The 13,200-nt window shown below is 46.8% G+C and overlaps 1 protein-coding gene across 1 annotated transcript in view; it reads left to right on the top strand.

Annotated features, from left to right (window-relative positions):
- Positions 1-13,200, top strand: part of MTCH2 (mitochondrial carrier 2) — a 55,241-nt gene that overhangs the window by 14,083 nt on the left and 27,958 nt on the right. The window contains exons 2-3 of the mRNA XM_063944557.1: positions 8,804-8,888; positions 12,605-12,711. Coding sequence (XP_063800627.1) covers positions 8,804-8,888; positions 12,605-12,711 — 192 coding nt within the window. The remainder of the gene's footprint in view (positions 1-8,803; positions 8,889-12,604; positions 12,712-13,200) is intronic.

Raw genomic sequence — 13,200 nt, forward strand, 5'->3', positions numbered from 1 at the left:
TCACACTCCGGTCACTGAGGGTGCAGGGCGCTAGGGGGGGGGGGGGGGGGGGCGCCCTGAGCAGCAATAGAAACTCCTTGGCTGGCTAAAAATACATCACATATAGCTCCTGGGCTATATGGATGAATTTTAACCCCTGCCAGATTTTCACAAAAAGCGGGAGAAAGGCCGCCGAGAAGGGGGCGGAGCCTATCTCCTCAGCACACAGGCGCCATTTTCCCTCACAGCTCTGCTGGAAGGACGTCTCCCTGACTCTCCCCTGCAGTCCTGCACTACAGAAACAGGGTAAAAAAGAGAGGGGGGCACTAATTGGCGGGTTATTAACAATACAGCAGCTATAAGGGAGAAACACTTGTATAAGGTTGTCCCTATATCTATATATAGCGCTCTGGTGTGTGCTGGCATACTCTCCCTCTGTCTCCCCAAAGGGCTAGTGGGGTCCTGTCCTCTATCAGAGCATTCCCTGTGCGTGTGCTGTGTGTCAGTACGTTTGTGTCGACATGTATGAGGAGGAAAATGATGTGGAGGCGGGGCAATTGTCTATAATAGAGATGTCACCCCCTAAGGAGTCGACACCTGAGTGGATGGCTTTATGGAAGGATTTACGTGACAGTGTCAGCTCCTTACAAAAGACGGTTGATGACATGAGACAGCCGACTAATCAGCTAGTCCCTGTCCAGGCGTCTCAAAAACCATCAGGGTCTCTAAAAAGGCCGTTACCTCAGGTGGTGGATACTGACGTCGACACGGATACTGACTCCAGTGTCGACGGTGAGGAGACAAACGTGACTTCTAGTAGGGCCACACGTTACATGATCACGGCAATGAGAGAGGTGTTAAACATTTCTGATACTGCAAGTACCACTAAAAAGGGTATTATGTGGGGTGTGAAAAAACTACCTGTAGTTTTTCCTGAATCAGACGAATTAAATGAGGTGTGTGATGAAGCGTGGGTTTCCCCCGATAAAAAACTGATAATTTCTAAAAAGTTATTGGCATTATACCCTTTCCCGCCAGAGGTTAGGGCGCGTTGGGAAACACCCCCTAGAGTGGATAAAGCGCTCACACGCTTATCAAAACAAGTGGCGTTACCGTCTCCTGATACGGCCGCCCTCAAGGAACCAGGTGACAGAAAACTGGAGAATATCCTTAAAAGTATATACACACATACTGGTGTTATACTGCGACCAGCAATCGCCTCAGCCTGGATGTGCAGCGCTGGGGTGGCTTGGTCGGATTCCCTGACTGAAAATATTGATACCCTGGATAGGGACAGTATATTGTTGACTATAGAGCATTTAAAAGATGCCTTTCTATATATGCGAGATGCACAGAGGGATATTTCCACTCTGGCTTCAAGAGTGAGTGCACTGTCCATTTCTGCCAGAAGAGGATTATGGACGCGACAGTGGTCAGGTGATGCGGACTCTAAACGGCATATGGAAATATTGCCTTATAAAGGGGAGGAGTTATTTGGGGTCGGTCTATCGGACCTGGTGGCCACGGCAACGGCTGGGAAATCCACATTTTTACCCCAGGTAGCCTCTCAACATAAAAAGACGCCGTCTTATCCGGCTCAGTCCTTTCGTCCCCATAAGGGCAAGCGGGCAAAAGGTTCCTCTTTTCTGCCCCGGGGCAGAGGAAGGGGAAAAAGACTGCAACAGACAGCCACTTCCCAGGAACAAAAGCCCTCCCCCGCTTCTGCCAAGTCCTCAGCATGACGCTGGGGCCTTACAAGCGGACTCAGGCACGGTGGGGGCCCGTCTCAAGAATTTCAGCGCGCAGTGGGCTCATTAGCAAGTGGACCCCTGGATCCTGCAAGTAGTATCTCAGGGGTACAAATTGGAGTTCGAGACATCTCCCCCTCGCCGGTTCCTGAAGTCTGCTTTACCAACGTCTCCCTCCGACAGGGAGGCAGTATTGGAGGCAGTTCACAAGCTGTATTCCCAGCAGATGATAATCAAGGTACCCCTCCTGCAACAAGGGAAGGGGTATTATTCCACGCTGTTTGTGGTACCGAAGCCGGACGGCTCGGTGAGACCAATTTTAAATCTGAAGTCTTTGAACACTTACATACAGAGGTTCAAATTCAAGATGGAGTCACTCAGGGCAGTGATCGCGAACCTGGAAGAGGGGGACTATATGGTGTCTCTGGACATCAAAGATGCCTACCTCCATGTCCCCATTTACCCTTCTCATCAAGGGTACCTCAGGTTTGTGGTACAAAACTGTCACTATCAGTTTCAGACGCTGCCGTTTGGATTATCCACGGCACCTCGGGTCTTTACCAAGGTAATGGCCGAAATGATGATTCTTCTTCGAAGAAAAGGCGTTTTAATTATCCCTTACTTGGACGATCTCCTGATAAGAGCAAGATCCAGAGAACTCAAGTAGTGCTACGGCAGCACGGCTGGATTCTAAATATCCCAAAATCGCAGCTGATTCCGACAACACGTCTTCTGTTCCTAGGGATGATTCTGGACACAGTCCAGAAAAAGGTGTTCCTTCCGGAGGAGAAAGCCAGGGAGTTATCCGAACTGGTCAGAAACCTCCTGAAACCAGGGCAAGTCTCAGTGCATCAATGCACAAGAGTCTTGGGAAAGATGGTAGCTTCCTACGAAGCGATTCCATTCGGCAGATTCCACGCAAGAACGTTCCAGTGGGATCTGCTGGACAAATGGTCCGGATCGCATCTTCAGATGCATCAACGGATAACCCTGTCCCCAAGGACAAGGGTGTCTCTTCTGTGGTGGTTGCAGAGTGCTCATCTTCTAGAGGGCCGCAGATTCGGCATTCAGGACTGGGTCCTGGTGACTACGGATGCCAGCCTGAGAGGCTGGGGAGCAGTCACACAAGGAAGAAATTTCCAGGGCTTGTAGTCAAGCCTGGAGACATCACTTCACATAAATATCCTGGAGCTAAGGGCCATCTACAATGCTCTAAGCCTAGCACGACCTCTGCTTCAAGGTCAGCCGGTGCTGATTCAGTCAGACAACATCACGGCAGTCGCCCACGTAAACAGACAGGGCGGCACAAGAAGCAGGAGGGCAATGGCAGAAGTTGCAAGGATTCTTCGCTGGGCGGAAAATCGTGTGATAGCACTGTCAGCAGTGTTCATTCCGGGAGTGGACAACTGGGAAGCAGACTTCCTCAGCAGGCACGACCTCCACCCGGGAGAGTGGGGACTTCACCCAGAAGTCTTCCACATGATTGTGAACCGTTGGCAAAAACCAAAGGTGGACATGATGGCGTCACGCCTCAACAAAAAACTAGACAGGTATTGCGCCAGGTCACGGGACCCTCAGGCAATAGCTGTGGACGCGCTGGTAACACCGTGGGTGTACCAGTCAGTGTATGTGTTCCCTCCTCTGCCTCTCATACCCAAGGTACTGAGAATCATAAGAAGGAGAGGAGTAAGGACTATACTCGTGGCTCCGGATTGGCCAAGAAGGACTTGGTACCCGGAACTTCAAGAGATGCTCACAGAGGACCCGTGGCCTCTACCTCTATGAAGGGACCTGATCCAGCAGGGACCCTGTCTGTTCCAAGACTTACCGCGGCTGCGTTTGACGGCATGGCGGTTGAACGCCGGATCCTGAAGGAAAAAGGCATTCCGGATGAAGTCATCCCTACCCTGATCAAAGCCAGGAAGGATGTAACCGTGCAGCATTATCACCGTATTTGGCGTAAATATGTTGCGTGGTGCGAGGCCAGGAAGGGCCCTACAGAGGAATTTCAACTGGGTCGTTTCCTGCATTTCCTGCAAACAGGACTGTCTATGGGCCTAAAATTAGGGTCCATTAAGGTTCAAATTTCGGCCCTGTCGATCTTCTTCCAAAAAGAACTGGCTTCAGTTCCTGAAGTTCAGACGTTTGTCAAAGGGGTGCTGCATATACAGCCTCCTTTTGTGCCTCCAGTGGCACCTTGGGATCTCAATGTGGTTTTGGGGTTCCTAAAATCACATTGGTTTGAACCACTCACCACTGTGGACTTAAAATATCTCACATGGAAAGTGGTAATGCTATTGGCCCTGGCTTCAGCCAGGCGCGTGTCAGAATTGGCGGCTTTATCCTATAAAAGCCCTTATCTAATTTTTCATACGGATAGGGCAGAATTGAGGACTCGTCCTCAGTTTCTCCCTAAGGTAGTTTCAGCGTTTCACCTGAATCAGCCTATTGTGGTACCTGCGGCTATTAGGGACTTGGAGGACTCCAAGTTGCTGGACGTAGTCAGGGCCCTGAAAATATACGTTTCCAGGACGGCTGGAGTCAGAAAATCTGACTCGCTGTTTATCCTGTATGCACCCAACAAGCTGGGTGCTCCTGCTTCTAAGCAGACTATTGCTCGTTGGATTTGTAGTACAATTCAGCTTGCACATTCTGTGGCAGGCTTGCCACAGCCAAAATCTGTAAAAGCCCATTCCACACGGAAAGTGGGCTCATCTTGGGCGGCCGCCCGAGGGGTCTCGGCTTTACAACTTTGCCGAGCAGCTACTTGGTCAGGGGCAAACACGTTTGCTAAATTCTACAAATTTGATACCCTGGCTGAGGAGGACCTGGAGTTCTCTCATTCGGTGCTGCAGAGTCATCCGCACTCTCCCGCCCGTTTGGGAGCTTTGGTATAATCCCCATGGTCCTTACGGAGTTCCCAGCATCCACTAGGACGTCAGAGAAAATAAGAATTTACTTACCGATAATTCTATTTCTCATAGTCCGTAGTGGATGCTGGGCGCCCATCCCAAGTGCGGATTGTCTGCAATCCTTGTACATAGTTATTGTTAACTAAATCGGGTTATTGTTGTAGTGAGCCATCTTTTCTAGAGGCTCCTCTGTTTATCATACTGTAAACTGGGTTCAGATCACAAGTTATACGGTGTGATTGGTGTGGCTGGTATGAGTCTTACCCGGGATTCAAAATCCTTCCTTATTGTGTACGCTCGTCCGGGCACAGTATCCTAACTGAGGCTTGGAGGAGGGTCATAGGGGGAGGAGCCAGTGCACACCAGGTAGTACTAAAGCTTTCTATTTGTGCCCAGTCTCCTGCGGAGCCGCTATTCCCCATGGTCCTTACGGAGTTCCCAGCATCCACTACGGACTATGAGAAATAGAATTATCGGTAAGTAAATTCTTATTTCATATTCCGAGCAATAACAACATCAAAGATGTATGAAAGCTTGGAGAGAGAAAAAGTGTAGAGTGCTAATGTACTACTCAGTCAGCTCCTGTTATTTTCCAAAATTGCCTGGATAGTGACGGAAGCTTGTTGGTTGGTACTTCATCTCTTCTCTCTCTCTCTCTCTCTCTCTCCAAGGTTTGATACATCTCCCCCATAGTGAGGACACTGGATATTTCACTAGCCAGGGGTGGTCAAGAGAAATAACTTGCTGGAGGTTTGGCTATGTCAGTGTGAATTCCGACCCCTTTACAGCATTGGTGTGCTGCAGGTGACATTTTTTTGCAGCATTGGTGTGCTGCAGGTGACATTTTTTGCAGCATTGGTGTGCTGCAGGCGACCTTTTTTTGCAGCATTGGTGTGCTGCAGGCGACCTTTTTTTGCAGCATTTGTGTGCTGCAGGCGACCTTTTTTTGCAGCATTGGTGTGCTGCAGGCGATCTTTTTTTGCAGCATTGGTGTGCTGCAGGCGACCTTTGTTTGTTGTTGTTGCAGCATTGGCGTGCTGACCATTCACGACTTACCTGCCTTGCGGTGCAGTCCCTCTCCGTTTGGTATCCCGGTTTTCCGGCGCCGGGATGGTGTACCCTTCTGGATGCTGGTTTTGGTATTCAGAATAGGGTCGGTATTCCGGCGTCGATATTCTGACTGCCAGGGTACTGACAGCTTCCCTGCAAAATAACTGAGTAAAGGAACTCGTACATCAGCAATTAAGTGCAGCATTTCCCTGTTCTGCAAGTGTCTGCGTCATGGTATTGGTAAAATGCAACATGGTGGACTGTCTTGATTTGCCGATTCGGACCCAAAAATGATTGGAATCGGCAAGTCTGGGATTTTTTTTTTTAACGTGTATATTCCCCTATCGTTAGAGTCTGCCGATCTGCGCATTGTATCGCAGATCAGTATCAGGAAATCGCTGCTTCAATGTATGTGTGACACAAGTTACATAATGTTGTAAGTATAAAACGGCCGGGCTTTTCAGACTGCTGCTTTATTTGTTTGATTATTTGTCTTAAATTAAAAAAATAACGAAATCCTTTCACAAATCTTTTAACCAAATTTTATTAATATATGGGTATACTCCTTTAGTATAAAGGTGGTTATACAGTCCATCTGTGACTGGCAGGGAACATGGAGATGTGCAATACCTGCAAGTATAAACAAAATTATGTACCACTGGGGACCCTTAAAGAAAGATATGAGCTGGATGAATATTTTTTAGTGTACAGCCTCTCTGCTTGCCAGAAATGAGTGACCTCACTGAAACACGTCCTAGCCTATTCTTGGAAAAGATTGTATTTTTCTGATTTTGTAGGTGACTCGTACACCTAGTTAGTTTACACTATTTCCATATTTTTTTTTTTTTTTTAAGACTGCTATTAATTGGTCATTCTACAAATGTGCCCCAGCGTTTTGTAATTACCATGGCAACCACTGTCACATGGCATACGATGCACTGTGCAAAGGCTTTGCAATTCCCCTCTGAGATCTTGTCACTCTGACATCCTCCCTTACCTACCTTCGTTTAAATGTGACCTGTTGAAATGCTGTTTCTCTGTCTGGAAGCCATACTTGTTTTCCCTCCAAATAATTATTTAAAGGAGATAATGGTTAAGGATAACTGAGAAAGAACCCTACTATGTGTAATTACTGCTTTTTAAGTGATAGCACGTTTGGTCATATGGAAAATTATCCTATATTACTGTAGCACAATTACTTCTAGTTGCTACCTACATCTTCATGCTAAATATTCTGATACTTTATATAAATATAGTATTAATAATATGTAGAAGCACCCAATTGCATAGTGTTAAATGGTAAATTGTACAGTATCTGTATTCCCACCAGACTGCGATTATTTATATCCATAGGGGTGACCCTCTAAAATCTTTAGGCTTCTCAGTCTTGTTCCTCCTCTTTGCCATCCATCTCTTTTTCCTACTCCAGGCTGTCTTTGTCCCCTTTCCAGCAGTGACATCCGTGCTGGTCTGATTCTGCGTCCACTGTAAGACGGCTGTCATATTTAGATGGATTTGTGGACAGGTATCGTGGGGTCCAATGCACATATCCTTCTTGCTATAGAAGAAGTGCTTTTTCTTGGGTTTGGCCTTCGTCAGACACTCTGCAAACTGCCGGTCACACTCGCACGCCATCCTACCACACACAGTGGGTGACTTGCATTCAGTGTGTGACTGGCCACACGAGAAGTGGTAAAACTGCCACTTAATCTTGCTGTGACACTGCAGATCCAGCCTCGAATAGCGGTAGCAACAGTCGTGCTGGAAACAGCATCTGTCCACGTCATCCACTGCAGTGCCCGAGCCTCCCGTGCCACAGTAACACCCATACAGGTTGATGCCCAGCAAAGGGACTTTAAGCCGGTTTCTATAACACCAAAGGGTCACTACCAAATCCAGCACCCCACGTTTTTGGCGTACAAGGGCGTTGCTGCAGTTGCAGATCATCTGATACTGGAGACAGCACGTACAGAACAAGAGGAAGAGCACATGCTTTTTCATGGCCGATTGCTGGCACAAGACTGGATCTATCTGTGGAGATATAAATAAATGCCCATTGTTGCCTTTAAAGAGAGTACACACACATACAGGCCCCCATTGGTGGCACAGCTTTCTTATGGTTGGATTTCCAGTTCCGTCTTTCTTTTTTACCCTCAAGTCTCAGCTTATATGATTACTATAATAGTGCCATGTACTGAGCTCTGCGGTGTGTACATGTATGTTTAGGAAATCTGTGCGAATTAGTAATGTAACTGTACCTGCTGGCATGTGTCCTCCCACAGTCCTTCTCTGGTGCTGCTTCTGCCACTAGTTACGGTACCATCCTACTTTATAATATGCAGGGGATGTCGGTGTGGTGGGAAGTAGTGTAGGACTTCCCAAGGCTTTAACCCATCTCCTACTGAATGTGTTTTGCAGACTTGTAACCCATTTCGAACCCGTTCTTTCATGATAGTCTGTATATCTAAATGAAAGCCGTTAATTAGAAGTTTCTTCCCATGAAAGGGTTACCATGAGCGTTTTAGTGGTGTATGTGTCCTATTGGCAAGTGACTGTGACTAAATATAACATGCTTGCTTTTCATACCCATCAATTACATCTATTTTGGCCTGGGACCCGGCAAAGACTTTCATTTAAAAAAAAAAATAAAAAAAAATTGCCGTGTGTAAATGTTAGCTTAGACGAGTACGTTTTAATATAACTGATTCCCGCTATGTTTTTGGGAAATAGGTTATACACCAAGACACCTGAAACGTATTTGGAATGATCTGACGCTAGTTTGGTGTGGTCAGGTGCTGGCTTGTGTCTTCCCCGCTGTTCAGTGTAACCTCCTGCAGTGATAAAATCAGCTGCACCTAGTTGCTAAAACTGCTCTTATCTCATCGTACTGCGGTCATGTCCAGCCAGCAGGGGTCTAGCACACAAGTGGCTGTTGCTGATGGCCATTTGCGTAAACAGACAGCTGTGGTTGAATGGCTCCATATATAATGCAGGTCGGTTATCTCTGGGTGAAGTGCTGTTAATATAAGTACAAGAAAGAAATGCAGCGCTGAGTGTTGGAGACTGCCATTAATGAGATGCTGCATTCATGAAATGTGTTGCTCTTGTTTTTAGGTGGGACATGAGCCCCTGCCGCCAACTTTAGGAAGAAATCTTTTTGGGCGTCAAGTGTACCAGCTCCCAGGTCTTTTTGCATATGGTAGGTGCCCTTAACCAACGCTGATGTTTAGCCAGGTCTATTTGTTTTACGTTTGAAATCAAAGCTCTTCAGGGTCCTTTTGTACGTACCATGTGTGTCTATATATAGTGTATGTCTGTTTAGAGCGTATCAGGGAAGTAACATGTGAAAGTGCTTCTGTAATGAAGGGGCAGCCATATTATACGGCACTAGGTGATTCATCGCGCCCTACGGGCGCTCTTCACACTGTCGTAAGGGGCTATGCCCCCTTAACCCTTGCACGCCCTTGTGGAGGGGCTAGTGCGGTGGTGCCGCGGGTGGGGGAGGGGGCGGGTGCATGGGTGCCGCGGGTAGGGGTCCGGAGCCACCGCGGGGGAGAGGTGGGTGCGGTGGTGTGGGGGAGGGGTGGGAGCGATGGTGCTGCGTGTGTGGGGGAGGGGGTCCAGAACCACCGTGGGTGGTGTGGGGTGTGCCGCGGATGGGGCCTGGAGGTACTGCGAGTGGGGAAGGAGCGGGTAATGCTTCTCCTTCTGGAAGCAGCTAAGCTGCTGTCCTCCCTTTGTCAGTGGCTCTCCCGGAGACTCGCCAAGCAGCCAGTCACGATTGTTAGCGCCGGTGTCCCAACGCGCCGCATTACAGGGAAGAAGATGCACTCGATAAACTACAGCTCCCAGCAGGCCTTAGCGCCGGAATGCTTCGGCGCTATGGGCTGCCGGGAGCTGTAGTTTATTCGGTACGTCTACTTCCCTGTAATGTGGCGCTTTGGGACACCAGCGCTAACAATAATGGGTGTAGACCGTGTCGGACTGGGGCATGTAGGGCCCACAGGGGGAATGTAGTGTTAGGGGCCCATGTTAGGGGTGTGGCCAGTCTGCAGAGGGGGTGTGGCCTTCCACCTCATTGGTTTGACTAACCATTAGAGAGTGCAACGTCTGGGCCCCTTCATAAATATATACAGTAAATTCAGCTGCTGCATGCATGATAATGTACCAGATTAATAACAGAATACAGGTTGAGTATCCCTTATCCAAAATGCTTGGGACCAGAGGTATTTTGGATATGGGATTTTTCCGTATTTTGGAATAATTACATACCATAATGAGATATCATGGTGATGGGACCTAAATCTAAGCACAGAATGCATTTATGGTTCATATACACCTTATACACACAGCCTGAAGGTCATTTAATACAATAGTTTTAATAAATTTGTGTATTAAACAAAGTTTGTACACCGAGCCATCAAAAAACAAAGGTTTCACTATCTCACTCAAAAAATTCCGTATTTTGGAATATTCCGTATTTCGGAATATTTGGATATGGGATACTCAACCTGTAATAACAGCAATGCACTGTAGAAAATACACCATCAAGTACCAGGCAGTGGGGCCCACCGGTGGATTCCCCTGTACCCCTGTGGGCCAGTCCAAGCCTGGGTGTAGAAATAATGATCGTTGTTCACATTTATGTTCCCATTACAGAGAGCTCTGTTTAATGCTTTTTTCATTAAATTGCATGTGGCCAGGAAGCATTTCCATATCTGATTACCCAATGCCTTTGGCAAGATGTTTTACAAGTACATATTTAATGGAATAAAAGTTTATGGTGATTATAAATGCATGTAAAGCTGTATTAGTAATGTTGTTAAATACATTTTATACATTAAACACATTTCAAACAGCAGTTTATATGGTAGATTCAATTACATACAACTGACGCATCCATGAGTGTGTACCTATATGCCATAATTATTGTACTTACTGGGCTCACAGTATTTTTGGTCGCAGCCCCATAGATCTGTGGTGGTAATTCAGAGTTGATCGCTGCAGCAAATTTTTTAGCAATTAGGCAAAACCATGTGCACTGCAGGGGGAGGGGGGGGGGTGGAGGCAGATGTAACATGTGCAGAGAGAGTTAGATTTGGGTGTGGTGTGTTCAAACTGAAATCTAAATTGCAGTGTAAAAATAAACCAGCCAGTATTTACCCTGCACAGAAACAATATAACCCACCCAAATCTAACTCTCTCTGCACATGTTATATCTGCCCCACCTGCAGTGCACATGGTTTTGCCCAACTGCTAACACATTTGCTGCTGCGATCAACTGTGAATTACCCCCTGTGTACAAAAATCCCAGAGTCTAGGGTGAGTTGTGGGGACCATTGGCAGTTTCCACACAGTTACAATGGCCATTTAAGTCTGATTGATTTGCCCCCCATATATGTTAAAGTGTGTACACACGGTGAGATATTTTCTTACGATTTTGACTATATATAGTCAAAATCGTAAGGAGAGTTGGTGCAGATTGCAAGGTGAAAGTCACGTTGCGATGCCGATGTGTGGTCGGTATCGCAAGCCATTAGATAGACTGTGCAGGCAAGTCTTGTAGAAAAGATATTCAAAATTGACACTTAGCCAAAATCGCACATAGTCAGTATCACAAGCACACTCATTATGTGCGTACGATACTGACTATGTGCCGACCTAGCCCCTGTCGCATAGTAAGAATCGGGGTTAGCCCGAATCTCACCGTGTGTATGGGCCTTTACATTCTGCTTTTAAATAACACATCTAACAATGATCACATGACCTGTTGAAGAATTGCAACATTTTTGCATCTAAGTTAAAGCTTTTATTTGTCCTGGTTGCCTGTCACGTTCTGTCAGTGAATAGGAAAACTATTGTCTACTTAAACTCATTGCAGGCACAGCAGATGGAATGTATAGCACACAGGTACAGTGGCTACTCAGGGGTAAATGTAAGAGCCCTCGTTATAGGGGAGAAGCGTTCTAAGCGCACGTTATGTGCACCGATACCCCTTCTCAGTCATGTATGACTCCGGTGGTGCGTGCTAGGGGACAGGGCCGCTATATGTCTCTGTCATTATCAACACTGCTATCAAAAAGACTGCAGCTATTGGTTTTGACAGTTGCAGGTGTCGTTGCCCTGTCTCCACAGTTGGACAGCTCTGTCCCTGGCTGTGGTGGGTGCCCGTTTCGGGCTGCATGTGAGATCTTGCGGCATGCCTAGTGAGCGGGCTTAGGGGAGAGATTCAGCGTGTCGGCACTAGGTTGATGCGCTGTGGCCGCTGGCGGGCATCACCTGAGTTTTCACTCCCACCCCTCTCCAGCAGCCAAGATATTAATACATCTCGGTGATAGTGCTTCCCACTTCGCCTTGGTAAAGAGTGGTGCTAGTATCATACTTTTACCCCTCAGAACCAACTTAGTGACGCATCCACATAAAAAAAGAGGGGTGCGAGGGTTCTATTCTTCCCTAAAACATAAATCACTGTGACATACAGTACTGTAAGAATATTCAGACTGCTGTTAATTATTTCAGTGGTTTTTATTTTACTGCTACGGTGACCATAGTGAAGCAGTAAGGCTTTGGTACACCCATCCGAGCGCTGTCATAATTGCCACTATGACCCCCCCAGTCGTAACCCACCCCTCCCCAGCCATGAGAGACTGTCTGGCAGTCATACTTTCTTTCTTTCCAAAGAGACCATGATTTGCAGGAAAGCTAAGAAAGTCTGGTGCCTGCTGAAAGGTGCTTAATTGCTATTTAAAGAAAAATAATCACAAGTGTTTTCTGAATTCAGTGAACACTTTTTTGTTTTTGTTTGGTTTAATACCAATAAAGATTCCTTCCTCCTATACAGACCACACAAGGGGGGAGTGTAGTATTCATGGTGCACAGTGCAAGCTAATGACCCAATCATCTGTTTATTTGCAGCAAAACACATAATTAGTATTGACGGCAAGAGGGGACTGTTCAAGGGCCTGACTCCCCGGCTGTGTGCTGGCGTCGTGGGCACTGTGGTGCACAGCAAAGTCTTGCAGGTAATACCGTTTACAATCTTCAGATGGCAATAACAGAACAGTGTCTAAGATGAGCCGGGCGTGCTGTTTGCTAGTGTTCTCCACGTGTGTTTTTACGTTAAGGCTTCAGTGATTTATTGTGGGACATTCATGTCAATTGTTTGCTAGGCAGCTGCGACCCCAGCACCCAATCAATCATTTGGTGTCATTTTCTGAACTCTTCTACAGTCTGGTTGCTGTCATCGGCACCACTTTCTCTTCTTTGTTACTGGTCCAGCCATTACCATAAAAGTCCCCATTGTGGGATCTATGTATGGATCTCGAGTGCGTATTCTTGAAGGACAAGTAAATGGAAACCTAGAATATGTGTGTAATACCCACTCACAGTACTTGTCCATTAATTGCCTGCCCCATGCTGTATGTTGCTCATCATTCTACAGGCAAGAAGTGATGACTGTAAACAGTTCTTTCACTTTTATTGGTCCTTTAACTGTAGATAGTGTCAGAAAA

Source organism: Pseudophryne corroboree, chromosome 11, assembly GCF_028390025.1.
Source record: "Pseudophryne corroboree isolate aPseCor3 chromosome 11, aPseCor3.hap2, whole genome shotgun sequence".
NCBI lineage: Eukaryota > Metazoa > Chordata > Amphibia > Anura > Myobatrachidae > Pseudophryne > Pseudophryne corroboree.